The sequence below is a fragment of the Callorhinus ursinus genome, unplaced genomic scaffold (assembly GCF_003265705.2).
Source record: "Callorhinus ursinus isolate GAN/ISIS: 27379988/994484 unplaced genomic scaffold, GSC_fseal_2.0 scaffold71, whole genome shotgun sequence".
Taxonomy (NCBI): Eukaryota; Metazoa; Chordata; class Mammalia; order Carnivora; family Otariidae; genus Callorhinus; species Callorhinus ursinus.
Genome location: NW_027397133.1, coordinates 683,798 through 711,649, shown reverse-complemented (window position 1 = coordinate 711,649; position 27,852 = coordinate 683,798). Strand labels below are relative to the sequence as shown.

Here is a 27,852-nt window from a genome sequence, read left to right as displayed (position 1 = left end):
GGGGATCACTCCAGGCAGTGGTGATAGCCAAGAGTGGCCATGGGGATCCTGGTCTCTATAGACCTCCCATCAAGCCTCTCAGCAAGGCGCAGACCCCCATCCTTCCATCCCTCCCCACAGGGCCAAAGCATAGACAGGCAAGGAGCCAGGATGAGTTGTGAGTTTTATTGAAGAGCGTCCAAAGCTTGTCCTAGCATCAAACCCTGCTGCCTATGGTCTTCTTGATCCAGTCCAAGTAGCGGCAAATGTTGGTGTAGACACCAGGTCTCTCGGGCCGCCCACAGGGGTCCGATCCCCAGGATGTGATGCCCTGGAGAACACCACCACACACCAGCGGACCCCCGGAATCTCCCTGGATGGGGAGAGTAGAATACTTTCACCTAAGATGCCCTGCGGTACCCAGAAGTTAGTACTAGTTCTGTAGCACGATTGGTTCCCTCTAGCCAATAGGGATAAGAGCATTGTACCCTGGGGCCAGTGGTGAGAAAGAAGGGTGGGGCTACACGTATAGGGACACAGACCGGATGTCCTAGGGCAATGGGGGAAATCCTGGAATAGGAGGGAAGAGAATGGTGTCTCAAAGGTCTAAACCAGTTAGAAGACAGTGAGGATTCCGTGGAGGGAACTGAGCTGATGTCTCCATTCCCAGTCAATGGTGAAAAGATCTTTGAGGGTGCCTGGGTGGCTCAGTTGGTTAAGTGACTGCCTTCGGCTCAGGTCACGATCCTGGAGTCCCTGGATCGAGTCCCGCATCGGGCTCCCTGCTCAGCAGGGAGTCTGCTTCTCCCTCTGACCCTCTTCCCTCTCATGCTCTCTGTCTCTCATTCTCTCTCTCTCAAATAAATAAATAAAATCTTTAAAAAAAAAAAAGATCTTTGATTCCAGTTACCAAACATAGGAGGAAGGAGCAGAGTTCTTATGGACACACACACACACACATGCAAGGGACAAAGTCTTTTGGGAATCATGTCTCTATGGAACCAAAACCATTCCGAGAAATTAGATTTCATGGGACGACACTGATGGAAATGACTTCATTCCTGGCCAATGGGGAAGAAAGCCTGAAGCATTGTCTTCAAGGACCAATCATTAGCAAAGGGGGTGAAGCTTCCATGAAGGGGGCAAACCTGGGGGAGTCCTGAGGACCCAAATGCAGCCAATAAGAATGAGAGTGTTATAACTATGGCAAATCCCAAGATTTGTTATCTTGGGTATGGGGAGTTTGTCGAGGGACCATTAAAGTCAATGGCACCATTCCCTACCCAGTTGGCAAGAGAGCATTGCTCCCCGAGGGACCAATCATAGAAGGCAGCCATGCTAAGGAACCCAGTCAGGTCCCAAAGAAAAGTGGGGAAGACAAAAAAAAGACTCTACCTAGTCAGTGGTAGAGTCAGCACAAAATCCCAAAACTATTGGTGAGGAAGGGAGCAGGGAGCTTGCAAACCCTCTAGCCTCAGAGTCTTTCCCTCATGGACATCTCTTACACTCTTACCCCTCCCCTCTCTGCACCCCATCCTGAAGACAAGGGTTCCCAGGAAAATGATAGCAACAATTCAACATTCCTGAACCCTGTGCAGTGTGATCTGCAAAGAGAGTGTGGCCTTCTCTGAACCTGTTTCCCACTCTAGAGATAGGGGTAACCTCTCTGGATACTAACTCTTTGAGGTCACCCTACCGCCAAGCCTCGAGCCTCTGTGGGGGGTGAGGGACAAGGGAAGAAGGGAGTTTCAAAAGTCACTCACCTGGCACGAATCAGCCCCATTGCTGTCGCCCGCACAAATCATAGCATCTGTGATTTGCCCGGCGTAGACATCCTTACATTTCTTCTGGGGAAAGATTTCTACTTCTGCACAGTTGAGGGTGTCAGGAAAATTCTCTGAGGGGGCAGAGGTTGTAAGTTCCCAGAGAGAGCAACCATTTTCATCCTCAATCCTGTCTGGGTCTAATCTCCCTTCTGTACATCCACGGCTGCACAGGAGAGTTTTCTGACACATTTCACAGGGTACATCACTTCTCACCACATTAAACAAAGCCATGGCCCCTGCTGTTTCCTTTCCAACATCTAGAGAAGGGATGTTGGACCCTACCTTCTGTTTCTTTCCACTAATTTTCAAATTAAGGATCAGGTGACTGGAAGACATGGAGGTGCCCCCTTATGACACCTCTGACCTTGTCTCTCCAATTTTTCCAACCCCAGACCATCAGGTCCCCAATTTCAGCTAAATGCTACTTTTTCCAAAAGTCACCTCATCTTAGAAGCCTTCCATGACCTAGAGACGTCACCCCTCCATCACTCCCTATTCTCTTACTCTCCATGATATTTCATTCTAGCACTTAACCCTGCCTAATAATTCATTTTATATGTATTTTTTAATCATCGATTTTCCCCACCTAGCATGCAACTCCATAGGATAGAAACTTCACACAGTAAAGCAGTTGGGGTATACCAGATGCTTACAAATAAATGTTGAATTAACGACTAAAAGTGGAATTAAATGTTCACAAATAAATGTTGAATTAATGACTAAAAGTGGAATTAATCATGTAACGTACACCACAGGGAATATAGTCAATAATATTGTTACAACTTTGTATGGTGACAGATGGTAATTAGACTTATTGTGGTGATCAGTTTGCAGTGTATACAAATGTCCAGTCATTGTATTTACACACAAAACTAACAGAATGTTGTGGCCAACGATACTTCAATAAAAAAAGAAAGAAAATGGAATTAATCTTTCTTATTAAACTTTAAGCAATTGACTTGAGGGGGGAAAACTTCTATCTGGGACCTCTATGTTCCAGAAGCTGTATACTTCACAATCTCATTGATTGTGAGAAGTCTGAACTCACAATAGCTTTTTGAAAGAGGTATATGGGGACACCTGGGTGGCTCAGTCAGTTAAGCATCTGACTGTTGGTTTTGGCTCAGGTCATGGTCACAGGGCATGGGATAGAGCCCCACATTGGGCTCTGAGCTGAGTGTGGAGCCTGCTTGAGATTCTCTCTCTCCCTCTCCCTCTGCCTCTCCCCCTACTCTCTCAAATAAATAGATAAATCTTTAAAAAAAAAAAAAAAGAAAGGGATATGTTCATTTGTTCCATCATTCATTTATCCATGCATTCATTCAACAAATATTTGTCAAGTACCTACTGTGTACCAGGTACCATCCTGAGCACTGAGAACACACAATGAAGAAAAAAGATTTAACCTGAGCCCTATGGAGCTTAAAAATCTATTATCTATTACCTAAAATCTATTATCTAATCTTAAAAATCCATCATTTTGCAGATGAGGAAAATGAGGCAAGAGATGGGAAGGGGCTTGCCCAGAAGAAAGAGCAGAGCCATGGTTTGAAATGACCTGACTGATTCATGAGCAGATGGGTTTCCACAGCATCCCATTGTCCCCTTAGAAGGAGGAGTCAGACAGGCAGGGATCTGAATCCTGTCTTTGCTTGGAAAATCCTGGATTTCCTGGTGAATCACATGCCTCTCTGAGCTGAGTCTCAATTCTTTCACTGTGAAGTAGGGTAAGGGTTGCCTGGACCCTGAAGTCCCAAAAGGAGAACTTCAATGGAGGTCCAGACTTTGGGTCCAGAGTGAGGAGGGAGCTGGAGACCTAGACAGTGGGTCTTGGGAGAGGAAGGGACTGGATTCCTGGGTGTGAAGGAAGAGAGTCTCTGGCGCCAGGAATCATGGGCTCAAAAGGGAGAAGATGCTTAGGAGCTTATTCTCTTGGGCCACTGAGGAGCCCAAATATCCCAAGTCTGTTAAGAAGATTATAGAAAATCCTGTGCAATGAAAGATTTCATAACGTGGTGCTCTCCATGGGACGCCTGGGTGGCTCAGTCAGTTAAGGGTCTGCGTTCAGCTCAGGTCATGATCCCAGGGTCCTGAGATTGAGTCCCGAGTTGGGATCCTTGCTCAGCGAGGAGTCTCCTTCCCTCTCTCCCTCTGTTTCTCCCCCCATGCTCTCTCTCACTCTCTCTCAAATAAATAAAATCTTAAAAAAACAAAACAAAACAAAACAAAACATGGTACTCTCCACCGTGAAGGAGGCATGCATTCTTTTTTTTTTTTTTTTTAAGCTGGGTGTGGAGCCCAAGTCGGGGCCTGAACTCAGGACCTTGAGATCAAGACCTGAACCAAGATCGAGACCTGAACTCAACCGATGGAGCCACCCAGGCACCCCAAGGAGGCATGCATCCTTTATCCACTCATTCACCCATCCATTTTTTGGAAACCAGGTTTAACAATCTGCTATTTTGCTTTCTTTCTCCCACCAGTCCTGTTAATATTATGGCCTTTCAGGTTTCCAACATGGGCCACCTGTGAATCTCAACCTCACAATCACTGTCCCTTCTCTATCTCCTTCTAGAGGCAAAGCTTTGCCAATGGCTTGAGGTCCACTGGGCCAGCCAGCTCCTCCTCTCCCTCCTACTACCTCGGGGGCTGGTGACGGTGCCCCAGCCCGAGATGGTGCACTTCTGGCCAGCTTCAGGGCAGTGATCCGCCAGGTTGATGGGCTTCACTTTGGGCCCCAGGGATGCCCGACCACGCAGTCGGATGAGCATGAGATCATGGCTGTGGTCCTCACTGCTGCGGTTGTAGCAGGGGTGTGGGATGGACTGAGCCACAGCCATTTCTTGCTCTGAACTGTCCTTATTCTTCAGGCTGTGATCCCCCAGGCGTACTGTGTACTTCCTGTAATGGTGGAAAGTAATTTGGGACCCAGGCAGGAGTCTGGGAACCCAGCCCCCTCCTCCCTCAGCCCTCCTCTTTCAGAGGCTCAGTCTCCAGCTCTCTTCTTTCCCCTTTCCCCAGGCCCCAGCCCACCTCTGCCCCAGGCATCCACTCACTGTTTTTTACAGTGGGCTGCTGTAAGGACCCAGTTGTCATCGATGAGGACACCCCCGCATAGCAGCCGGATGCCTTGGTACAAGGCTGTCTGCCAAGGCTGCGAATGGGCCTCACATTCCTGGCCGCCCAGCACCTTGGACCCCTGTGCCCTCACGTGTCCTGCAGCAGGAGGGAGAGAGTTTGGATCGTCACCCCCTGGGGCAGTGCAGAGGCCAGGAAAACCCACTGTGGGTTCAAAATGACATGCGGCACATTCTCTGCCTGCCTCCTCACATGTCCACACTGGGAATGTGAGGCCCCCAGCTTGCGCAGGCTGCCACACAAATGCACACGTCCACTCATTGAAACCCATGAGTCACACTGAGTCACACACCCGAGCATGCTTCCACATGTTCCCACATGCGTCCACATGCCCCGTATACTGTGTATATCTGCACCACTCAGCAAGGAGCCCTGCCAGCTTGGTGTACTCATGCAACATGCAGCATAATCTGACACACTCCTACCCACTGCTATGTGTGTATGCCTCCATCCACCCTCAGGAAAGCTCAAAGAAGTTCCCACGTGTGATCACATGTTCCACATCCCCCCCGCATGCTATCACAAGCGCCTACCAAGGCATTCCCACGGGCTCCCACCAGGCACCCCTCACCTGCCCAGGCTTCCAACAGCAAGAACAGGAACATCCAGGTCCAGACTGCAGCAGGTGAGGGATATCCCATGGTGGGGTCTGGGAGATGGAGAAGGCAGGGCTGAGAAATGATGAGGGAGGAGCCCTGACTCCTAGGAGAAACTTGAAATAAGGGGGCAGAGCATCTGGAGCCATTCTTCTGGGTCTTGCTGGAGGGGGGCCCCCTGGGGACCCATCTTCTTAGGTCTGAGGAAGAAGGGGGCAGACCACAGATTTCTGAATCTGAGGAAAGGAGGTAGAGGCTGGATTCCTACATTCCCAGGAATGGGAGAGTTAGAGTCCCGGACTCCTGGATCTGAAGGAAGAGGGAACTTGGAGTTAAGATTCCTAAGTCTTGGGGAGGAGGGGGCCAGGGTCCAGATTCCTAAGTCTTGAAGGAGGAAGGGGTCTGAGATTGGGGTCCTGGGCCCTGGGAGAGCAGGGCCCCCCGGGGCCTGATGCCTGTGTCTGAGAACTTTGGCATCTCACCTTGCAGAATCCAGGGGCGGGGTCACCGACTGATTCAGACCCAGAGGAAGAGGCCCCAGTATTTCAGCTCCGTCTGCCTGGTACTAGGTTCTGGAGGCTTTTAACTGGGAATCCCCGCCTTCCGCTCCGCCTCCTCCCGTTCTGGAGCCCACGGAGCATCAGGGAACTGGAACACTGTGTATGAGTGAGGAGGGGCTGAGGGGCTGAAAGGGAAACGGGGGGGGGGGGGGGGCTAGGATCTGGAACTCCTCAGGCTTGGAAGAGAAGGACGTCAGTGCTGTGACTTCTGGGGCCAGACACCTGGACAACTGGCTCGGAGGGAGGGGGCTGGGGACCTGGACTCAGGGTCCAGGGAAGATAGGGATTGGGGGTCTGAACTCCCGAGTCTGAGGGAGGAGGGAGCTGGAGCCCGGAATCCTGGGTCTGAGAGAGGAGGGGGCTGGGGGCCTGAACTCTGGGTCTGGAGGAGGGGGCTGGGATTCCAGACTGTAGGTCTGAGGGAATAGGAACTGGGGGCCCAGACCCCTGAATTGAGGGAAGGGAGGTTGTGTCTGGACTCCTGGACCTGGGAGGGGAAGGAATGGGGTTCTGGACTCCTGAGTCTGACGGTGGAGGGGGACGGGGACCCGAACTTTTGGGTCGGGGGCGGGGGGACTGGCCTTAAGTTTTAGTTTGAGGGAGAAGGGGGTTAAGGGCTGAATTCTTAAGTCTTTTTAGGAGTGACTTGGAGCCTGGGTTCTTGTGGGAGAAGGGGGCTGCTGCCACTAACTGGAAATGGAAGAAAGATGAGTCTTCTGAGGGCGGATCGGGCCCCGCCCGCTGCCCCGGAGAGGTCCGGGATCTGGGAAGGCAGGTTTGGGAGGCACCGTGACCTGGTTTCCCCTTCCCCTGGCGGCGACGGGACCAGCCCAAGCAGAGCCCAGCGGCCTTGCTGCAATAGGGCTGATGGAGACAGACTTTAGGTAGGTCCTACTAGGGGATTAAGGGGGAATTGCTGTACGGTGGCGGTTCCCTGTCTGCCCACCGCCGCCCACACTTGGCCCTTCCTTCATCCCACAACGCAGGCAGACGGACGGCGCGGCTCCGCGCGTTTATTGTAAAACCATCCATTGAATGAATTGAGACCCTCCCCCAACTTCTCTCAGTCGGGTGTCCGCCAGGATTCAAACGCCCAGGGGCTCGGGCACGAGGGGCGGAGCCCGACCCTGCACCAGTGGCTGGTAGGGGAAGCTACAGCGCCCCTGACGTCACGGGGGCGGGCTCTCCCACGGAGGAGGCGGGGTTACAAGGGGTGGGGCCCGGAGGGGAATTCTCATTGGGCAGAGTTCCGAGGGCAGGAGCTGTCGGCTGGAGGTGCTTCTGGAGCCGAGCCACAGATGAAGCTGTTCCACGGGGCTGATGCCCGTTCTGGTGACATCACGGAGACGGGGCTATGGGGGCGGAGGTGTCTCCCCGCTGCTTTCCGATGGGGCGGGCCCTGAGGGCGCGGAGCCTGAAGATCCAGAAGGTGTCTCGGGGCCGCTGAGGCCACGCGCCGAGATCTCTGAGGCCGGAGCCCTGCAGCTCCCCTCTACCCTACGCCCACCCTCCTCTCTTGGTCGCCCAAGGCATGAGGGCTCAGTTGTCCTCCATGGTCTTTCGGATCCAGTCCACGTAGTGGCACACGCTGGTGTACACGGCAGGGCGCCGGGGTCTGGAGCAGGGCTCGGCACCCCCAGACACCACACCCGCCAGGGTCCCTTCGCAAACCAGGGGGCCCCCAGAGTCACCCTGTGCGCGGCAGAAGAGCAAAGAAACTGTTAAGCAGGTGTATTCATATTACACTGGCCACTTCCTCTCAGGAAGCCCCCAGTTTCCTCTTCTCACGACACCCTGGCGTCCAGGCAGCCAGTCCCTCCTCCCTCAAACCCAGGAATAAGCGCTCATAGCCCTCACCTCATCCCTGCACTTAGCACCCTGGGATTCTAGTTCCCTCTTCCCCCAGGACTTAAAGTCTGTACTCCCAGTCCTCTCCCCCTTTAGGTTCTGGAGTCGGGACCTCCAGTCCCCTTTACATCCAGGAATCCTGGCCTTGGTCCCATCCTCTCCCAGGACCCAAGTGTCCGGGATCCCTCCTTGCTTTCATCCAGGAATTCTGGGGCCCCCAGCTCCCTAATTCCCTAGGACCCAGGAATCCCGCAGGATATCCGTTCCCCTCCTCCCCAGAGTAGGTCTCACCTGGCAGGAGCCCCGGCCCCCCTCCCAGAGGCCGGCACAGAGCATACTGTCTGAGATGTGGCCTGGATATGCCCGATGGCACAGTTTGTGATCCAGGATGCTGATGTTGGCGCACTGTAGCGTGAGTGGGTACTGCACTGTTGGCAAAAGAGATCCACCCATAGAGGATCAGCAGCTGGGCCTATCACATTCAGCAGCCCCTCCACCCAGACCCTTCCCTAAGGAGGACCCACAGAACCACAGCAGAAGACTCTCAAAGATAGAAACAAGAGACAGTGACAGAATCATAATGTGAAAGAGAAACAGATGTTTGAGGAGAGGGAGAGGGCCAAAGAGGGAGAGACAGAGAAACAGAAAGATGCAGGGAGCCAAGAGCCAAGAAGAGATACATACATGACACACAGAGAAAAATAGAGACCATGGCAGGAGATAGACCTCTTAAGGGGAAAGAGATTCTCAGAGGAAGCAATGAAGAAAAAGAAAAAAACAGGCCCAGAGATGCCAAGGGAGAAGGCAGTGAGAAAGGGAGGAAACATTTACGGTCATTGACAGAGACAAAGACATAAGAGATACTAGACCCAGACAGGGAGACACAGCGTGTAGAATATAGATATGGATGTAGATATGCATATGTCCACGTATATAATCTAGGGGCGCAGATTCAGATGGGCTTGACAGGCACACAGAAGTGGGAGGAGCGGACTATGCAGAAACAACAACCAGTAGGAGGCACTGTAGAGGCCCAGAAAACCCGCATCTGATCTGAAGGCAGATTCTGCCCAATGGTCACTATTTGGGGAATGTGGGTCCCGCGTTGCCAGCTTTTTGGATTTTCCCAGCAAACGCAGAAATTTGGCTTTTATGTAAAAATCTCTCAAGCTCAGACTATTTTTTCAAGGCATTTTGAAAACCAAGACTGATGTGGGAGGCTAAATGTGGCTAAGGGGTGGCTGATTTGTGACTCTGAGAGACCTAGGCCTCATTTCAATTCCATGAAGTATATATTTTCATATTTAAACATCTCTGAAATCAGGGCGTGTTTTCCAGCAAATGATGTCATGCAAGCATTCACGGGAACTTTGTTCCCCCTGTTCTTAGTGGTTGTAAATAATGATACATCTTGTAATTTACAGCATCTTAGATTTTTTCCTTATCTATCTATCTATCAAGAGATGAAAAGGCAGAGACAGAGAAATAGGGGGAATTCAGACCCTCAGCATGAGACACAAGGAATTGAGTTGCGGGCAAGGCTATATACCCTTAGGACTGGACACGGCTCCCCAGCCTGAGATGAGGCACTGGGTGCCTGGGGAGACACAGGTCTGGCTGAGGTTGAGGGGCTGCACAGCAGGTCCCAGGTATGCCTTCCTGGGCAGACGGATCAGCATGATGTCATCACTGTGGTCATGAGCCTTGAGGTCCTTGTTGAACCCAGGGTGGGGGAAGAAGTCTGTGGCCCGGAACAGTTGCTCTGGGCCCTCCCATTGCCAGAGGTGGTGCTCCCCAAGGCGGACCCACAGATACCTGTTGGGACAGGCCTCAGAGGTCAAGCTGGGTATCCACCAGGGTGATATGTGCTCCACAAGCCACACACTCTCTATGGGCCCCCATCATTTCTGTATGACCCAGAGTGCTGTGGGATTTTAAGCAAGGCCCACACCCTCTCTGGGCCCCAGCTTCTCACTCCATCTCTTTGTCTGCCTCTACCTTTGTAGCTCTCCCCTAAAAGCTCACACCCCTTCCTAGTCCCATACCAAGTAAGTCACCTTCCTGCCCCACCTGGAGCCTTCATGGTGACCTGGGTCCCCTGGAACTGTGTAGGCACATGGGGCTCCACCTACCACAGAACAACATCCCCACCTCCTGCCCCCACAGGTCTGGTGGCTTCTGTGGGGAGTGGCTCTGTGTGTGTGTGTTGTGTGTTGTGTGTGTGTGTGTGTGCATGGAGGGGGATGGGAAATGGAAAATCCCCAAGTTGGGGGTCAGCCATGGCCTTAGGCTTTTCCTGTCAGCCATATACCCTCACCTTCAATGCATGTCTTCCTGAGGCCTGACCTCAAACTCTCAGTCCACTTGTTCTGCTCTGGGTCCCCTGCCCTGGACAGCTGGGGACTCTCTGGGGATGTACATGTCCATTCCTCGGCCTCTGACCTCTGACCTTAGGAACCAGGCTTATGACTGAGAATTCAGGGTTTAATGAGTATGAGACATTATCTCTATCTCTGCCACCTCATTGCCTGGGCTCCGTGTCTGGGAAACCAATCTCCCCCAACTAGTCCTCAAGCCTGAATCTTTTCTACCTCCATATCTCTGCCTCTCTCCTTAGTCTTTGGAGCTGAAATCTGAACATTCTTCTCCTAGCCTTAAGTACAGACCTGAGCTGAAAGAGGCCCTATCATGGAGCAATGCATGATGGGAAATTCCCAGATAGCATTCTGTACTTCATTCAGCACCCGTGCTTCATTCCTGGAGGGAAGAATATCAGAACAAGATGGGCCACCCCTTTCCAGAGGTAATATAGAAATTCTGGATTTCTGCATCAGGTAGATTCTAAGATTCCATTAGAATTCCAGAATTTTCTCACACCCTAGGAATCCACGATTCTAGAATTCTATGTTCTAGATTGTTATGAATCCAATATTCTAACATTCTAGATTTCTCTAGGTCAAAAGTCTGGGGTTTTAAATTATCTGGATGAAATCAAGGATTTAAAGACCCTAGAATTCTAGTATTCTGGGACTATAAAATGGATTTCATCAATCTAAAATTTTATAATTCTTTTATATATATATCTTGTTTAAATATTTTATTGATTTATTTATTTAAGAGAGAGAATGAGAGAGAGAGAGAGCACATGAGAGGTGGGAGGGTCAGAGGGAGAAGCAGACTCCCCGCTGAGCAGGGAGCCGGATGCGGGACTTGATCCTGGAACTCCAGGATCATGACCTGAGCCAAAGGCAGTCGCTTAACCAACTGAGCCACCCAGGCGCCCTTTATATATTTTTAAAAGATTTTATTCATTTATTTATTTGTCAGAGAGTTAGAGAGAGGGAGGGAGAGCACAAGCAGGGGGGAGCGGCAGGCAGAGGGAGAAGCAGGCTCTCTGCCGAGCAAGGAGACTGACACGGGACTCAATCCCAGGACCCAGGGATCATGAGCTGAGCCAAAGGCAGACACTCAACCAACTGAGCCACACAGACATTCCTAGAATTCTGTAATTCTATGATTTTAGAAATTTAAGAATCTAGGGTTCAAATAGTTTAAGACTCTAGAATTCTCTCAATTAAAACTTTGGGGATTTTAAGAATCTGGAATGATAGCCTTCTAAGATGTTTAACTCACCAGATTCTAGACATCTAGAATTCTACTGATTCAAGATTCTAGAATCTGCAAGTCACAGTATTCTAGAATACTGTGAATCAAAGATTCTAGGACCATGAGCTTCTATTTTCAACGAACCTAGCTAGAATACTGTACCTAAGATTCTAGGGTTGTGCTATCCCATACAACTATTGAGCACTTGAAATGTGACTATCCAAATTGAGACATGTCATATGTGTAAAATGCACATCTGATTTCAAAAGTGTAGTATTAAAAAAAACCTAAACTATATCATTCATAACTATTTAAAAATGGATTGCACATTAAAATAATGGTTTGACCATGAGAGACTCTTGACTCCGGGGAAACAAACAGAGTTGCGGAAAGGAGGGGGTGGGGGGATGGGGTAACTAGGTGATGGGCATTAAGGAGGGCACGTGATCTCATAAGCACTGGGTGATATACGCAACTAATGAATCATTGAACACTACATAAAAAAAACTAATGTACTATATGTTGGCTAATTGAATTTAAATTTTAAAAATAATAATAAAAATAAAATAAAATAATGGTTTGAGCGTGTCAAATTAAATCTATTATTAAAACCAATGTTAATCCTTTCTTTTTTACTATTGTAATATGTCTGCTAGAAAATTTAAACTTGGGGTGCCTGGGTGGCTCACTTGGTTAAGTGTCTGCCTTCAGCTCAGGTCATGATCCCAGTGTCCTGGGATCGAGTCCCACAACAGGCTCCTTGCTCAGCGGGGAGTCTGCTTCTCCCTCTGCCCCTCCCCCCACTCATACACACTCTCTCTCTCCCAATTAAATAAATAAAATTCTTTAAAAAAAAAGAAAATTTAAACTTAACTATGTGGCTGGAGTTATACACACAGGGCAGGGCTGCACTAGGCTCCTAAGATTCTACCAGTCTGAGTCTCAATCCTCGAATTCACAGAAACTACTGTAGAATCTCATGGATCTGAGATTTTAGGAGTCCATGACTGGATTTTTCTGGGTCAGAGTCCAGGTTTCTAACAGTTTTGAATTTTAGACCCTAATAATTAGATTATTTGGGACTCTAGAATTTGGAGGGTCAACTCTAATTCTAAGAGTTGAGCTTTGGGGAACAGAAATGAAAGCTAAATCCTTCCAACCACAGCTCCCTCCCTCCTCTACTGAAGTCCTCTTGACTCCCTCACTTACCTCCAGCTCTCCCCCCACCCCAGTGGACGCCCAGGTCACTCACGGCTTCTGGCAGTGGGCAGCTGTGAGCAGCCAGCGGTCACTGATGAGGGAAGCCCCGCAGAAGAGGTGGGTGAGGTAGAAGAGCCCAGCCTGCCAGGGCTGCGAGTTGGGGCGGCATTCCTCGGCCCCGATGGCTCTGGTGTCTGCCCAGCCATGCCCTGGGGTGGGGTGGAGGCAGAGGGGTCAATGACAAGCACCGTGGGAGGGCTGAGGGAGACATGCTAGATGCCTAGCATGAAGGAGCGGAAGCCAGGGAGGTCAAGGGCAAGCTGGCTGGTGGGGCTCCCAGGACCGTGGAGGGGCAGCAGATGGACAGGTGGAGCCTCACCTGCCAGGAGAGAAAGCAGAGCACAGACGAATCCCAGCCTCATGACCTCGGGGTGCCTGGGTCTTGAGCATGCATTCAGGCTGCCGTGCTTCTTGAAGGTAAGCCATGCCATCTCCTTCCTCCTCTCTGGGGCCGCCCCTGTGATTAATCTGGGTTGGGAAATGTCCCAGGGGGAGGGGGAAGCCCTTGGGCCTTGACTGGGGGCCTTGGAAATGGAGGCAATGCAGGGGGACCCCCCCTCCTGAGCTGGATGAGCTGGTGGCCTGCTGAGCCAGGGCTGGGCTGAATGGGGGAGGAGCTCTGGTATATGGAGTCCTCCTGGGATCTCCAGAGAGGGGAACCCTCATTCCCATAATCTCAGGATGCAGGACTTGGAGACAGGCTATTCTGTGTTCTGGAGGAGGAAGAGGGAGAGAAAGATGATCCCTAAGGCTGGGTCCTGAAGTGGAAGTGAGTTTATCTTGAATGAAGCTGTGGGGAGCTGGGGCCAGTGTCCCGGGCAGGCTGGAGGGATATGCAGGAGGACCACCTCATCTCCCCCCAACCCCAGAAAGCAGGTGAGGGTTGGGAGAAAGAACAGAGACTCAGTAGGAAGAAGGCAGGCTGGATGGGGCAACGCAGGGAAAGAGAAAGAAAATTTAAAAAAAAGAGAGGGACAGAGATACAGAAGGATCCAGGGTGAGGGAAGGAGAGAAAGGGAGAGACAGACTGAGCAAGGCAGAGACCACAAGAAGCCACACACGTGTGTACCCCCTAAAAGCCCTCCCTGCCCTGGGCATTTGGGCCCCATCTTGCAAGGACAAAGGCCTCTCCTAGAAGGTTGAGGAAATGTGGGCCTAACTGGATTAACTCACTCTTGTCATAAACTACCCTACCCCCTTCCTCATAACCCTACCACCCAAGACCCACGTGCCCAGCCTGCCTGGAACTAAGCACTTTCCTTTTCTCTTAATACCACCAGATCTGGGCCGAGTCCTGAGAACATTGCCCTGTTTTTTCATCTCCTCCCCTCCATTGTCCTTCCCATCAGCCCATCCTACCTGCCTCTCTCCCCCTCCTTCCTCCTCATCAGGTGGGCAGCCGCTGCAGGGCCAAGCCCAGATCTGATTCATCTCTGTGTCCCCAGGATCACCCATTCAGGGCTGAGCTCTCAGGAGGTCTCAAGGAGATGTTAATTAAATGAGTGAATGTCTTTCTCCATATTCTTTTCCTGGTAAACTCCTACTCATCCTTCGAGATTCAAACTAAATGCCCCCTCCTCCAGGAAGTCTTCTCTGATTTCTCAAGGAAGAATACATCTTTTCCTCCCCTGGACACTCACAGACTTCTCCACTTTCCGTTGCTGTAAGCCTGATTATCACTCTGGGTCTGGGCTCCCCTTGAATGTGTCACTGGGTATAGTGGTTTAGAGCATGGACTCTGGAACTGGACGACCTGGGTCCAAATCTCAATGCTGGCAATTATTAGGTGTGTGACCTTGGGCAAGTCAGTGAACCTCTCTCAGTTGGCCCATCTATTAAGAAGTAATAATAATCCAGGTTGGGGGTTGATTGAGTGAATTAACCCATATGAAGCACTTACAACAGTGTTTGGCACATGGTAGGCATTTAACCAATGTAGTAAGTAGATAGTAAGTCTATCCATCTCCTATAAAGCCCTGCACTGCCCCCATTTTAATACACATTACTCATGGTTGTAGGGTGCTTTACTCTCTCTCCAGACAGGGATGGAAGACCGAAGACTGAGACTGAAGAGACACTATGTGCGAAATGCCATACTAACGGCTTCTGATAACCTCCGTAGCTACCTTTAAAAAAAAATTTTTTTTTACTTTTTTTTTTTTTTAAGTAGACTCCACATCCAGCATGGAGCCCAATGCAGGGCTCAAACTCAGGACTCTGAGATCAAGACCTGAGCCGAAACCAAGAGTCAGGCGCCCAACTGACTGAGCCACCCAGGCGCCCCTTGATAGCTACCTTTATTGACCGTACTCTGTGCCTGGCAGGTAAGCATTTCATATATATACCATCTCATTTAATTCTCACAAGAGCCTATTCAATCTTTATTCCACAGAGGGGAAAACTGAGGTCGAGGGAGCATTCCAGTAATTTTCTCAAGGTCACAAAGTGACAGAAATACATTTCTTTCTCTACCCAGTACATTCCTGCTTATCTCTTAAACCCCATGCAAATGTCCCCTGATCTGAGATGACTTCCCTGACTCCTTCAGAAAGAGTCCATGGCCTCTCCTTAGGGCACCCTGTGCCTCCTTCTGATGCAGCACTGATCAATTTGTGTTGTTAATCCAATGATGTATTGAGTGGCTTCTGTGTGCCAGGCACTGTACCAGGTGCTTAAGAAAATCACAGTGAGGGGCGCCTGGGTGGCTCAGTCGTTGAGCGGCTGCCTTCGGCTCAGGTCATGATCCCAGGGTCCTGGGATCGAGCCGCGCATCGGGCTCCCTGCTCGGCGGGAAGCCTGCTTCTCCCTCTGCCCGCTCCCCCTGCTTGTGTTCCCTCTCTCGCTGTGTCTCTCTCTGTCAAATAAATAAATAAAATCTTAAAAAAAAAAAAAAAGAAAATCACAGTGAATAAATCAGAGTCCCTGCTTTCATGGACTGAGTCAGGAGAGAGAGGGGACAGACCATTATGCAGTAAACAAATAAACGAGGTCATTTCATCTCTAACAAGTGCTGCAAAAGAAATAAACCAAGCAATGGATTGTTGTCCTGGTGAGGGCAGGGGACCCCTTTAGCCAGGGCAATCCTGGAAGGCCTCTCTGAGGAGGTGACCTTTGAGTAGAAACCTGAATGACAAGAATGGAAGTCTTGCCTGTCTCCCTGACCTGACTAGCAGCTCCTTGAGGGTAGAGCTCGGGCTGATTCATCTCCAGGACCTAGAGTAGGACACAACTCAGTAAACACGTGTAGCATGATGACTAAAGGAACAGGCGATGTGCCTTTAAAAATGAATCGAGTTCCTACCTCCTTTGCTTCTGAGTCTTGCATGACAAAGTCAGCTGATATGTCTGATTGGCGTTTCCTGGGTGTGTTAATGGGGCAGAGGAAGGGAGCTGGAGACTGTGTGCCAGTCTTCTGTGGGCTCTATGAGGGCAAGGACCTTGTGGTTTCGTGCCCAGCATCAAGCCTGCCATATAATACGTGCTCAGTAAATTGGCGTTTGAAAGGGGAAACAAGAGCAGTAAAAAATGGAACACTTCTGTTGTGCGTATGTTCAGCTGATGTTAAGTCTCCAGAGTCTAGGCTAAATGGAGGCACCCAAACATCCATCAGCTCTGCCTGGATTCTGTGTAGTATACCCCCCAGTGTAGGAATATTTGCATGGAGACACTTTCAGGGAGAGGAAAAAGAACGCTTCTCCCTCCAAATTTTCAGGATGAAATTTCCAAGCCAATTTTGGATAAGGTGGGGGATGGTGGTGGACTGGGGCTTATGGGGTTGGATCAGAAGAGAATGGAGATACGGTGGAGCTGGGACTGGAGCTTGTGGTTGGTGAGGGGATGGAGAGGGATCTAAACAAAAAATTTCCCCTAAATCTCAGAGGACTTCTTTACACGAACCTAGCAACTAAGGTGGGGCGGTTTCCTCTGGTCTTAGAGGCTGAGGTGGATCTGGGGTGAGGTGGCTTGGGTTCCAGTGGCCCCAGCAAGGCAGAGAAGGGACCAGATGACTCAGAGGTGGCCCAGCTCCTGCTGGGACAGGAGGAACTGGTGTTGGGTGGACCAAGACGTGGGGAACAGTGGGAGGGAGGAAGGAAGTGGTTAAGGGGTGCTTCATGGAACTTGAAAGGAGGGAGGGCAATGTGATTCTCCCATCAGCCCTGAGGGATGGGGATGCAGAGGATGGGGCAAGGGGGCTTGGGATTGGGGGCTGCCCCTGTGCTTTTCTCCCCAGAACATGGAGTCACATACATTTATTCTAACCAGGACCTGTTCACAGATCATGACAACAGGTAACATTTAGTCAGGGCTCACCAGCCCCTGCGTTAATGCTTTACTGATAATTACCATAGCAACCTATGCAATCGTATTATATGATCGTCTCTTCACCATGCATCTGTGAGGTAGACACTTCATTGTCCCCATTTTCCAGATGAGGAAATAGAGGCCCAGAGAGGGTACTTAGCTTGCCCGAGGTCACACAGAAGGAAGTAGCAGAGGGAGGCAGGTTGAGTGAATGACAGCTTCTCTCGGACACAGCTTCCTTGCTTCTCTTGAATTAAACTTTGCCACCACTTTTAGCACTTTCGGCTTCAAAGTGCGCCAGAGCAGTGGTAGGCAGGGGGAGTAAGGGAAGAGGAGAGATGTTAGGAGGTGTAGATGGGCGGCGGAGGTTCGAAAGGGGCAGGGGGAGGGTTCAGCCCCTGCACTGCGGGGGAAGGAGCAAGAGGGCAGCTGGCGGAGTGGCAGGACCTCTGGATCAATTGGAGCGTATGGTTTTCTCTATCCAGGAGCTGTATTTGCAGATCTGGGTGTAGACAGCTGGATGCTGAGCAGAGCCGCAGGGGTAAACGCCCCATGAAAGGATGCCCTGCAGGGTCTCATCACAGACCAGAGGGCCACCAGAGTCACTCTGGGGGTGGGAAGAGGAGAGATCAAATAAATACATGGACCCACTTGGGGGTCTGGGATAGTGATAGCGAAGAGGTTTGGGCAGGGCTGGAGTTACGTTTGGGTAAAGATGAGCTTGGGGTGGCGTTGGAATTAAGTATGAGCTTGGGTTGGGTGGGACTGGCCTGGGGGCTGTGGACATCGGACGGCGGGGGGTGGGGATGAGAATGGGAATGTGATGGCCCTGGCGTTGTAGCTTGTGGCAGGTGAGGGGATGAAGACGGATGGAGAGTAGGGATGGGGTCGGGGTTTAGGACCGGCCTGAAGATGGGAATGCTGTTGAGGATGCGGTGGTAAGTGGGTAGGGCCGGGCACGAACAGGTGGAGAGTCACACACGGGGATGAAGATGGGGTAGAGACAGAATAGTGTCGGACACGGGGATGGCACCGGGCTGGGGTTGGGGACAGGGACAGGGCCTTCTGATTTCTCATAACTTCCCCATCCTGGCTCCCATGAGTCCGAGACCCATCCTGGCCAGTCCTTACCTGGCAGGGGTCCTGACCCTGGTCCAGTCCCGCACATATCATGTTGCTGGTGACGACACCAGGGTAGAAGACCTCGCAGTCTTTAGGGCTCAGGACAGTGACCCTGGAGCAACTCAGGCCCCTGTTGTACTTCACTGATGGGAGAAAACAGTAGGTAAACCCGTGGCCAGCCCCTAATCCTCCAGGACCCAGGAGTCCACACCCCCAGCCCCCTCCTCCCTCAGACCCAAAGTCCTGGCCCTCAAAGTATTCCCCAGGATACAGGCCTCAGGGCCCCCAGCTCTTGCCTCTTCGGGTAGCCGTGGTGCCCCAGCCAGCAACCTGGCACTGATCTCCAGGCTGGGCACAGTGGTAGGGCAGGCGCAGGGTCTGGATGCGAGGCCCCAGCACAGCAGGCCTGGCCAGCTTCAGCAGCATGAGGTCATGCTCGTCTGTCCGCCTAGGCAGGATGGGGCCTGAGCCCTGGCGGTACTTGGGGTGGATAACGTGGCGAGTGGTCCGGCGGAGCTGCTCACCCTGGAGGAGGAGCAGGTGGTCGTCCCCGATGCGAGCCCACAGAGGACTAGGAAGGGAAGAGATATATGGGGGCAAAGCCTCCTTAGGGACTGCGACCAGACTCTGAGTCCCTGGGAAGGAGGGTACTGGTAGCAGGGTAGGAGCCTGGACTCCTGGGTCTGAGGGAGGAGGTGGTGTGGGAGAAGGGAGCTGGGGATCTGAGTTCTTGGGACATGGGGAAGAATGATCAGGTGTTTGGGTCTCTGAGTTCTGCAAGAATTGAGGGCAAGGGTCCACCTGGGTAAGCCCACCTCTTCCTTCCTCCCTCAGTGCGGACTCATGAGGTGAACAATTTCCTCAGTCAAACCCTGACTTCTGTTGCATACAACTATCTACACTTCAATGGAACCCAAGGAGTATCAGCAAGACAGGGGTCGTGGACGGGCCCAGAAACGCTCAGAAGGACCACACCGCCCCCTGGCGGCCACACACACACACACACACACACACACACACACACACACACACCCCTCCCTCCTCCTACAGGAAGCCCTCCGGAACTGACTCCCACATGGATTCAAGTGCCCCAGCCCTTCCCGCCCTCTCCCCCGGGCCTGCCTCCACAGCCCCTCACTGGCTGCCCCGAGGGGCTCCCCCTACTTGCTGTTCCCGCAGTGCGCGGCTGTGAGCACCCAACTCTTGTCCACCAGGACGCCCGCGCAGTGGAATGAGAGGCCATTGAAGAGGGAGACCTGCCAGGGCTGCGAACCGCGTGCGCATGGAGCGCCTGAGGCCACAAGGTCCAAGCCCGTGTCGTTTCTGGGGAGCAGCACCGCCTCCGCGGCTGGAGAAAGAAAAGGGGTGGAGATCAGAGCCGGCAGGACAAGGGCTGGGTTTAGGGCCGGAGCTGGGGGGGCTCCGCAGCCAGAACCAGAGAAGCCGGGGGGGTGGAAATTGGGGGTCCTGCAGGAACCGAATGGAAGTGGGAGGGGAAGAACGGCGGGGAAGAGAAAGGAGGCCGGAATAGAGCGGACTGGGTGAGACTGGAGGGACAGAGCGCCGCTCTCGGAGCAGAGCGCGAATGGAACGCGACGGGGCCACCAGGGGGCGAGGGCAGATCGCGGCGGAGCTTGAGGAGCAGGGGCGGGAATAGAGCGGCGGGCGGAGAGAGGGGCGAGGGCCAAAGCCGTAAGGCAAGCCCGGGGAGAAATGGGCGGACGAAGACGGGGCGGGGACAGAATGGGACCGAGAGAGGGGCCGGGGTTAGTAAGGGGCCGGGAAGGGAAGCCAAGAGGGGAAAGGAGTAGGGATCCAAACTGGGGCCGGGGGAGGGGGGCCCTGGAGCGAAGCTCGGCGAGGGGTGGGGCTGACTTAGGGGCGAGCCTCCTCTGGATCGGCGGGTGGGTGCTGGGGTCCCCAGAGGAGGAGCGGTGCGCGGGGGTTGGTGAGGAGAGCACCCTCTCCCTGGGACCTCCCGCCAAGCCCTGTCCCCCGCCTCACCCCACAGTTGCGTCACGAGCAGCGGCAGTAGCAGCCTCGCCAGGGCCCGGGCGCGGGAGGCGGGGCACAGGTGGAAGTATGGAGGTCCCATGGCCAGGACCGAGGCTGCGGGGGGGAGAGCGAATTAAAACAGATACTCCGTCACAGACACCCGCACACCCACCCCACCGCTCCCGTCCGCCCGGCCTGGGCCAACCCACCCCGCGGGGACCCGCTGAACCGCCGGCGCAAATCTCAGGGGCTGAGGGACAGACTGGCGATTCGGGCCGGAATACCCGACGTGGGCACAATTACCCTAATGACGCCCCTCCTGGCGTCCTCCTGACCTCCCTACACCAGAGGGGGGAATGAGGTCCCAGCCCGAGCTTTCCCGGACTGCCCGCCAAGCAGCTTTTGGGGTTCGCCCTCCTTCGCAGGTGCGGCCAGGGTCCGAGGCTCAGAGGCGCGTGCCATAGATAGGGAAACTGAGGTTCAAACAGGGCTGTCCGCGACCCAAAGGTCCCCACCCATGCTCCCGCGACCCGCCCCTACTAGGGTGAGGTGCATCCCACCTCACCTGGGAGTCGCTGCTGGAAAGGAGGGAGTAGACCCAAGAATGCCTCTGCCCTGCCGAGTGGGCCACCGGAATCCTCTGCCCTGGGACCCCTGGCCTGGCCTTCCCTTTTAACCTCGAAGAGCCCGGAAATTTCCCCACCCTCCCCCCAGGGATTCACTCCCTCCCTTTCCCTCTCCCTAATTATACCGTGGGTGGGACTGGCACCCAACCTAGGCCCCAGATTCCTGCTCTGGGAGGGGCCCCAGGAATACAGGCTTCTTCTAGAGCCCCAAACACCCTTTTTGGAGCTGGACTCCATGGGGATTCCCCAGGTGTCCTATTCCAAAAAGTCTTCTCAGTGGGGAGAGAGCATGCCATGTTCCCAGGTAGCCTCCGGGTCTCAGAGATAATGTTGGAAAGAGGTGATTACAACCAAGAGAGAGGAAAGCAAACAGGGAAATGCAGACCTAGTGACTGAGAAAAGCCAGAATGCTGGCCAGGAGAGAGGGAGGCAGATGGAAGGAAAGGGTAGAAGACACAGAGACTGGGACACACAGAGACAAAGAAAAGAAGAAATCACGGACATAGAAAGGGGGCAGAGAGGGAACGAGGCAGAGCCCCAGAGCCAGCGCGAAGCTCTGGGCTGAGCCCACTCCCACAGCCTGAGCAGTGGGCTCACTGTGTGTCCCAGTGACTAGCGCCCCTCTTCCTCCTGCTGGGGGGGGCGCGCTGCGCATCACACCCAAGTGTGGTCACATCACATCCTCCCTGCCATCCGTGTGCCTTCAGATGACACACGGGCCCATGAATCACAGGAGGCCAAGGCCACAGAGGAGCATCAGTATGACCTGAACTAACCCCCTCCTTTCAGGTGAGGAATCGAGGCTCAGAGAAGGCAGTGACTCACAGAAGGTCACACAGCAAGTCCACCTAACAACCGGGAGGGCCCAGTTCCAGCTCTGGGCTCTTACTCCTCGCGCCAGCAACCTCCCCTGAAAGCCGAGCAGGACGTCAAAAAAGATCCTGAGTTCTGGACTAGTTGTGGGGCATCTTTTCCAGTGGGAATTGAGTTAACTGCAGAGGTTGACTCCGCACTATCCAGTTGAACTCTCTACAACAGTGGAAATGCCCTGTGTGTGCTATTCAACACAGCAGTCCTAGGTGTGACTACAGAGCATTTGATATGTGAGGTCATTTTAACTTAAAAGGCCTCGTATGGTTAGTGGTTATCATACTGGCTGCACTAGTGTGGAGGAACTACCTCGCCTGGAGGTTGGAAAGAAAAACAGTGATAGCTCCTTCTCTTAGGTCTTAATTATGTGCAGGCTGATGTACCTACTGGGCTATCATTCTTATAAGTGCACGATTTTACTGATAAGAAAACAGCCTCAATCAAGGCAGTTCCGCTTGGTAGTTAAGAAATCAGCTTGCTTTAAAGAGAGAAGGAAAGAGAGGTGCCTGGGTGGCTCAGTTGTTAAGCGTCTGCCTTCGGCTCGGGTCATGATCCCAGGTCCTGGGATCGAGCCCCGCATCGGGCTCCCTGCTCGGCGGGAAGCCTACTTCTCCCTCTCCCACTCCCCCTGCTTGTGTTCCTTCTCTCACTGTGTCTCTCTCAGTCAAATAAATAAATAAAATCTTAAAAAAAAAATAAAATAGAGAAAGAAAGAAAGAAAAAGGAAAAGAAAAGACCTTGCTTTAGATTCCTTGCTCTTCTCCTTACTGGCAGTGTGACTATGAGCAAGTGACTTGTTTCTCTGTACCCAGTTACCTCATCTGCAAAATGGGCATAATAATGGCACTTAATCTTTGTGAAGATTAAGTTAGTTGATATATCTAAAAGCCCCTGGATCATGGTCTGGCATATAGTAAGCACTCCAAAGATTCATTTGTTCAGTAAGTATTTATTGAAACCTTGGTGAGTGCCAGAAACTGTCTCTGGGGCTTGGGGATACAACAGTGAACCAAATATTATCTCTCCCAGAATCACAAATTAGTACAAGGCAAGATTTGAACCCAGGCCTCACTGATTCCAAACCCCAAGTTGATTATTAAGCTATAGCATCTCTCATAGTCAAGGAGGCCGAAAAAATACACAAAGGTGTCCTTGCTCTGGCTTGACTGTTAACAGAATGAACAAGAGCAACATCGGCAAGTAGAAATCAGGGGTGTTGGGCTGGTCCTGGCTAGTTATTCTCCATAGTCTTCTGGATCCAGTCTACATATTTGCAGACCTTTGTATAGACACCAGGCTTTCTGGTGAGAGCGCACGGGTCCTGGCCCCAGGAGATAATGCCTTGAAGAGATCCATCACAGACCAGAGGGCCCCCAGAGTCACCCTGGGTATGGAGAGAGAGACAACAAGTCAGAAAGGAGGAGTGGCCATGGGAGGGGGGGCAGGGTTGGGCGCCGTGTTAGGGAGGAGGTGGTGTTGGGATGTTGTAGGGATGGTGTTAGGAGTGGGGTGGAGACTGAGGATGGGGTTGGCGGGACGACTGGGGATGAGGCTGGAGCTGTGGGTGGCAATAAAGATGGGGTTAGGGTTGATTGGGGGATGGTTGGGGCTGGGAATAGGGGTGGGAATGGGGATGGAGCTGGGGATCCCTTGGAGGTTTGGAATGGGAACTAGGGGTGGACATGGAGTTGGGGTGGCAAGGGGAGACAGGGTCAGGGTTGGGAATGAGATTGTGGATCTCATCCCAGGAGATGGGAATGGGATGGGTGGCTGGAGACCCAGGCCCTGCCCCCTGACCTGGCAGGAATCCTTGCCCTCTTCCCGAACACTGGCACACACCATGGTGTCCGTGATGTTGCCAGGGTAGGCCTTCTCACACTCCTCCTGCTTAATGATGGTGATGTTGGCGCATCGCAAGGCATGGGGCAGGTGCACTGTGGAAACGGCATGAAGGGGTGTGGAAAACGAGAGCCCCTGGTCCCCTTCCCCACCCTGTAGTGCCTGCCTTGCACCCACACCACAGCCAGTCCCTGTCCTTCTTGCTTACAGCCAACTCATTTCTGTGCTCGCAGCAATAGCACTGGTAATGGTACCGAGTAAATGTATTATGCCAGTCGTTCTATATACACTATCTCTAATCCAGCCCTAGTAGGTGGGTGTGATTATCCTCATTTTATAGAGAAGAAAACCAAGGTTCAGAGAGGGGAAGCCACGTGCCTGAGGTCCTACAACGAGCAGGTCGTGGATCTGGCATTGCACATCATATCTGTCTGACCCCAAGGCCCAGACTTTTGTCTCCACACAGCCCCCCAGCTCTTACGTTTTCCCTCTTCTTTTTGACTTATCCCACCACTGACACCGCCAGGGTTGACTTATCCCACCACTGACACCCCCAGGGATCCCCCTCTCATACTCTCGTACTCTGGGACTCTCCCCTCTGCAGGTTCCTCTGGTTCCCTCTGTCCTTCCACAACCGGGGTCACCCGCCCCCCTCCGTGTCCCCCTCTGGAGCCCCTACACTGGGGGCTGGTTGTGGTGCCCCAGCCGGAAATGAGGCAGCGGGTGCCAGCAGTGACACAGTTAGATGACAGGGTGAGCGGTCGGACGGCCCCAGTGATGAAGGCTGCTGTCGTCATCTTCACCAGCATGATGTCATTGCGGTGGTCTTTGTTGGGGAGGCTGTTGTTGAAGTCTGGGTGGGGGAAGGACTCAGTGGCCATTCGGGTCTGCTCACAGCCATCCCGCCGCTGGAGGTTGTGTTCCCCCAGATGAACCACGTATCGGCTGAGGTGGGAGAGAGGGCGGTCAGAGATGGAAGGTCAGGGAGAGACAAGAGAGGGGAGGTGGGGAGAGACATGGGGGAAGGGGAAGGGGTGAGAGCCCCGGAGAGAACAAAGGAACACAGCCCCACTTCCGACCTCACCCCCACTTCCCACTGGACCCCTCCCCAACCATATCCCCATTCCAGCGCCATCCCAGGTCCGATGGCTTCCGTCCTTCCATCCTGTCTCGGTGTCCATCATCCATGCTACCCCACCCACGCCCATCCTGGACCCGATTGTATCCTCCCCATCCCCAAGCCCCTCTCCATCCATCTCTCCATCTCCAGCCCCCTGCCGGCCCGCCCCAGCCCCCGCACCCACGGCTTGCGGCAGTGAGCTGCTGTCAGGAGCCATTTGGGAGCGATGAGGGTTGCCCCACAGAGCAGCCGTGTCTTCTGGAACAGAGCCACCTGCCAGGGCTGGGAATGAGGAGAGCACTCATACCCCTTGATGATCCTGGTCTCTCCCCCTACATGCCCTGGAGGGGAGTGAGGGCAAAAGAGGGGGCTCAGGCATGAGAGAACTCCCAAAAGTGGGGGTGGGGAGAGCAGACAAGGGGTGGGTGGTCTGGGTCTCAGCCTGGTGTCCCGCTGGGAGGCACTGTCTGGATAGGCCAGCCAGGTATCAAACCGAAATCCTTCCGTACTGCTTGCAAGGTCAGTAGCTACCGTTCTGCGCTGTTGGAGTGTCTTCTGCCCCACTGCAGCTGCCCCGGCCCCTCCCCTGGGACCCTCCTTGACCTCTCCCCATTCTAGCATCTAAAGGGATTATGCAGCAAGGGGCATCGGGACCTTATTATGGCTCCTATATCCATTTAGGTGCCCTATGCGTTATTCTATATTTTCAGCATTGGCTCAGTCAGTAGCCAGTTACAGAGGGTTGAGGGAGCCTAGAGATTGGAGAGGGAGGCCCCTGCCCTTCCCCATCCCCTACCGTACCTGTCAGCAGAGCAAGCATGATTAATCGAAGAATCATCTTGGCCTGGAGAGGGGAAGGGCAGGCCCCAGGTTCTTCTGGGAACAAGAAGGGACAAGGGGCCCAATCACTTTATGGGGAGACTATGGAGGGGCTGGTTCGTGCCCTCTCCTCCCTCCCCAGCCTGCTCTGGCTGCCCCCAGGGAGAAACAACAGGGTTGGAGGAATACCCAAGTTCTCACAGCATCCCAGCCTCCAAACCTTTAAAACAAATCTTTGGTATCAAGGTGGCCTTGGAGGGGCCTGATCTCAGCTAAAAGCTTCTCATAGCCAGAGCCAAGGAGGATGTGGCAGATGCTGCGAGGGGCTTTGGCTGGGGCAAGGTATTAGCTGGCCCTGTTTTAAGTCAGCCATAGTACCTGTGAGATGCATCTGGGAGAATGTTTTCCTTCTTGCCCTCCTGAGACCTGGCCCGGCCCCCCCAGCCCCATTCTGCATCCACCCCAGGGTGATATGGGCCCTTTGAGGGCTGCCCGGCATGCAGTAGGGGGCTCAGCCTGGGACGGGCCCTGTCCTTCTGAATCCCTGCCCCTTTGAAGGACAGACAGATGGAACTGGGCGGGGCTGGTCAGGGGAAGGGCAAGTGCCCTCGGCTGCCCTGGCCTGCAGGGGGGTGGGGTGGAGGGCTGGATTCAGCTATCAAAGCGGGGATCAGAGGTCACTGAAGTCGGGGGCAGGGCAGCCAGTTGGAGAGACAGAGAGACAGAGAGCACCCACCCAAGCCGAGAAGGACAGAGCAGAGGGAGAAATGGTGTGGAGGCAGGGAGGCCTGACTTGCTCCAGGAGCACAGGCGCCTGCAAGAGGGTCTTCCCTTCCCTGCCCGACTCACGGGCTCTGGCACTGGGGCCCTGGGTGCTGGGTTGGTGGCGGCAGCAGCTGTGGCGGTTTGGGTCAAAGGCAGATTGGGTCAGAGCATCAGGTGAAAGGCAGGTGCGGGGTGGCCCTGATGACTGGGCCTCCTAGCCCTGCCTTACAGCCCTGGGGATGGGGTGTGTGTGCCTGCCGGTCTGCCTCTGTCACCTCTCCAAGCCCCTCTTCTCTCTGTTTCTGCCCCCCACACCCCACCCCGCATCCGTCCTGGTCTGTCTCTCTCTTCATCTCTGCTGGTTGCTTCCTTTCTGTAACTCCGTGGCCATATTTCTCTTTGCCTCTCTGTGCCTGTGCCTTTCCGTCTTTTTGTCTATCTCTGTGTCTCTCCCAGTACCTCTCTGCAGGACTCCTTTAATTCTTTATCTTTCTTTGTGTCTCTTGGTCTCTGCCTCCCTCCACCTCCTCTCCCTCTCCCTCCACCTCATCCTCCCAGGCTCTGTGTCTCTCCTCCTGTCCCTGCTCCTCCCTTCCCACAGCCCAAGCCCAGGTGGGCCCCTGGCTTCTTCTGGGCCCTCCCTTCTCCATTCCAAGGAGGGGGGAAACTGGGGCGTCACAGAGGTGGGGCTGCTGCCAGCCGAAGGAAGGGGCAGGACGGGAGGGTGGGGGAGGCAGGTTGGGGCCTGTGGGAATCAAGGCCCAGGAAAGGGAGTCAGCCCTCTGCAAGGCCCCAAACCCTAGCGCTCCTCTGGGGCTTCACTTCTGCCCCCTTCCCTTCCCTCCACTCCCCCCTCCTGCCTCCGCCTCCCGGGAACCCTGGGGCGCCCCCAAATCCAGCTGTGGCACTTACTCGCTGCGAGACTTAGGTCCGATGACTTCCGAATCTGAGCCACCTCAATTTCCTGTCTGCCGATCCCTCTATTTCCGGGCCTGCTTGTTATCAGTGAGATCTCCTGCTCTCTGTCTTGCCCTCCTCTCTCCCCTAACCAGAAGTGGGGCAAGACGACTGGGTATAGGTTCCTAAGGCAGCCAGCCCTGGCCTCAAACCCCGGCTCTGCCTCTTCCTACCACAGTGACGTGAGCCAAGGAACTCCACCCTGGTGAGGCTCAGTTTCTTCATCTGCGACATGGGGGGACAGCCCTGCCTTGGGGTGGTTGGGATGAAGACTCCAGGAGAGCCGAGCACTGCCGGTATCCAGCAAGTGTTCCCTCGCTGTCACCATCAGCCTTCACTCTCCCACCCCAAATCCCCCTTCCACTCACTGGGGAGAAGCTCCCTTTGCACCTCCTGGATGGCGGTGAGGACAGAACCCAAGGGGTGGGCAGGATTACTTTAAGACCTAGGCTGGTTCCTCTTGCTTTCCAAGGCTACACCCGCCTTCCATCATCACAGACATATTAAAACGAACCCACATCCCACATTAAATATAATGTGTGCTCAACAGCTCCAGCAAAGCCAAGTTGGAATTGGCCAGGTGGAAGAATGTTACATTTTATAGACATTTAATTAAATGGTCGT

At 53.4% G+C, this 27,852-nt stretch overlaps 4 protein-coding genes across 5 annotated transcripts in view; all 4 read right to left on the bottom strand.

Moving 5' to 3' along the window:
* Positions 1–196: 196 nt before the first annotated feature.
* On the bottom strand, positions 197–6,117 carry KLK8 (kallikrein related peptidase 8). Its single transcript, XM_025849728.2, has 6 exons — positions 6,022–6,117; positions 5,515–5,592; positions 4,862–5,021; positions 4,447–4,706; positions 1,743–1,876; positions 197–352 (listed from the first exon to the last, which is right to left on the bottom strand). The coding sequence occupies exons 2-6, from the start codon at positions 5,582–5,584 to the stop codon at positions 197–199; spliced, it is 780 nt and encodes a 259-aa protein (XP_025705513.1). The 5' UTR covers positions 5,585–5,592; positions 6,022–6,117.
* A 1,216-nt stretch (positions 6,118–7,333) lies between these two features.
* KLK9 (kallikrein related peptidase 9) overlaps positions 7,334–27,852 on the bottom strand; it is a 43,627-nt gene continuing 23,108 nt past the window's right edge. Inside the window, exons 8-13 of the mRNA XM_073886552.1 lie at positions 26,356–26,402; positions 13,133–13,281; positions 12,806–12,962; positions 9,497–9,762; positions 8,239–8,375; positions 7,334–7,791 (exon numbers count right to left, since the gene is read on the bottom strand). Coding sequence (XP_073742653.1) covers positions 7,639–7,791; positions 8,239–8,375; positions 9,497–9,762; positions 12,806–12,962; positions 13,133–13,281; positions 26,356–26,402 — 909 coding nt within the window. The 3' untranslated portion in view covers positions 7,334–7,638. The remainder of the gene's footprint in view (positions 7,792–8,238; positions 8,376–9,496; positions 9,763–12,805; positions 12,963–13,132; positions 13,282–26,355; positions 26,403–27,852) is intronic.
* On the bottom strand, positions 17,570–20,332 carry KLK10 (kallikrein related peptidase 10). Its single transcript, XM_025850051.2, has 5 exons — positions 20,242–20,332; positions 19,402–19,585; positions 18,534–18,808; positions 18,247–18,380; positions 17,570–17,722 (listed from the first exon to the last, which is right to left on the bottom strand). The coding sequence occupies exons 1-5, from the start codon at positions 20,330–20,332 to the stop codon at positions 17,570–17,572; spliced, it is 837 nt and encodes a 278-aa protein (XP_025705836.1).
* On the bottom strand, positions 22,671–27,267 carry KLK11 (kallikrein related peptidase 11). 2 transcript variants are annotated; one of them, XM_025850052.2, is made up of 6 exons: positions 27,184–27,267; positions 25,489–25,563; positions 24,872–25,028; positions 24,247–24,512; positions 23,526–23,662; positions 22,671–23,112 (listed from the first exon to the last, which is right to left on the bottom strand). In XM_025850052.2, the coding sequence occupies exons 2-6, from the start codon at positions 25,523–25,525 to the stop codon at positions 22,960–22,962; spliced, it is 750 nt and encodes a 249-aa protein (XP_025705837.1). In that variant the 5' UTR covers positions 25,526–25,563; positions 27,184–27,267; the 3' UTR covers positions 22,671–22,959. The 2 variants fall into 2 exon arrangements, with proteins under 2 accessions (XP_025705837.1, XP_025705838.1); XM_025850053.2 differs by having other exon boundaries at positions 23,568–23,662.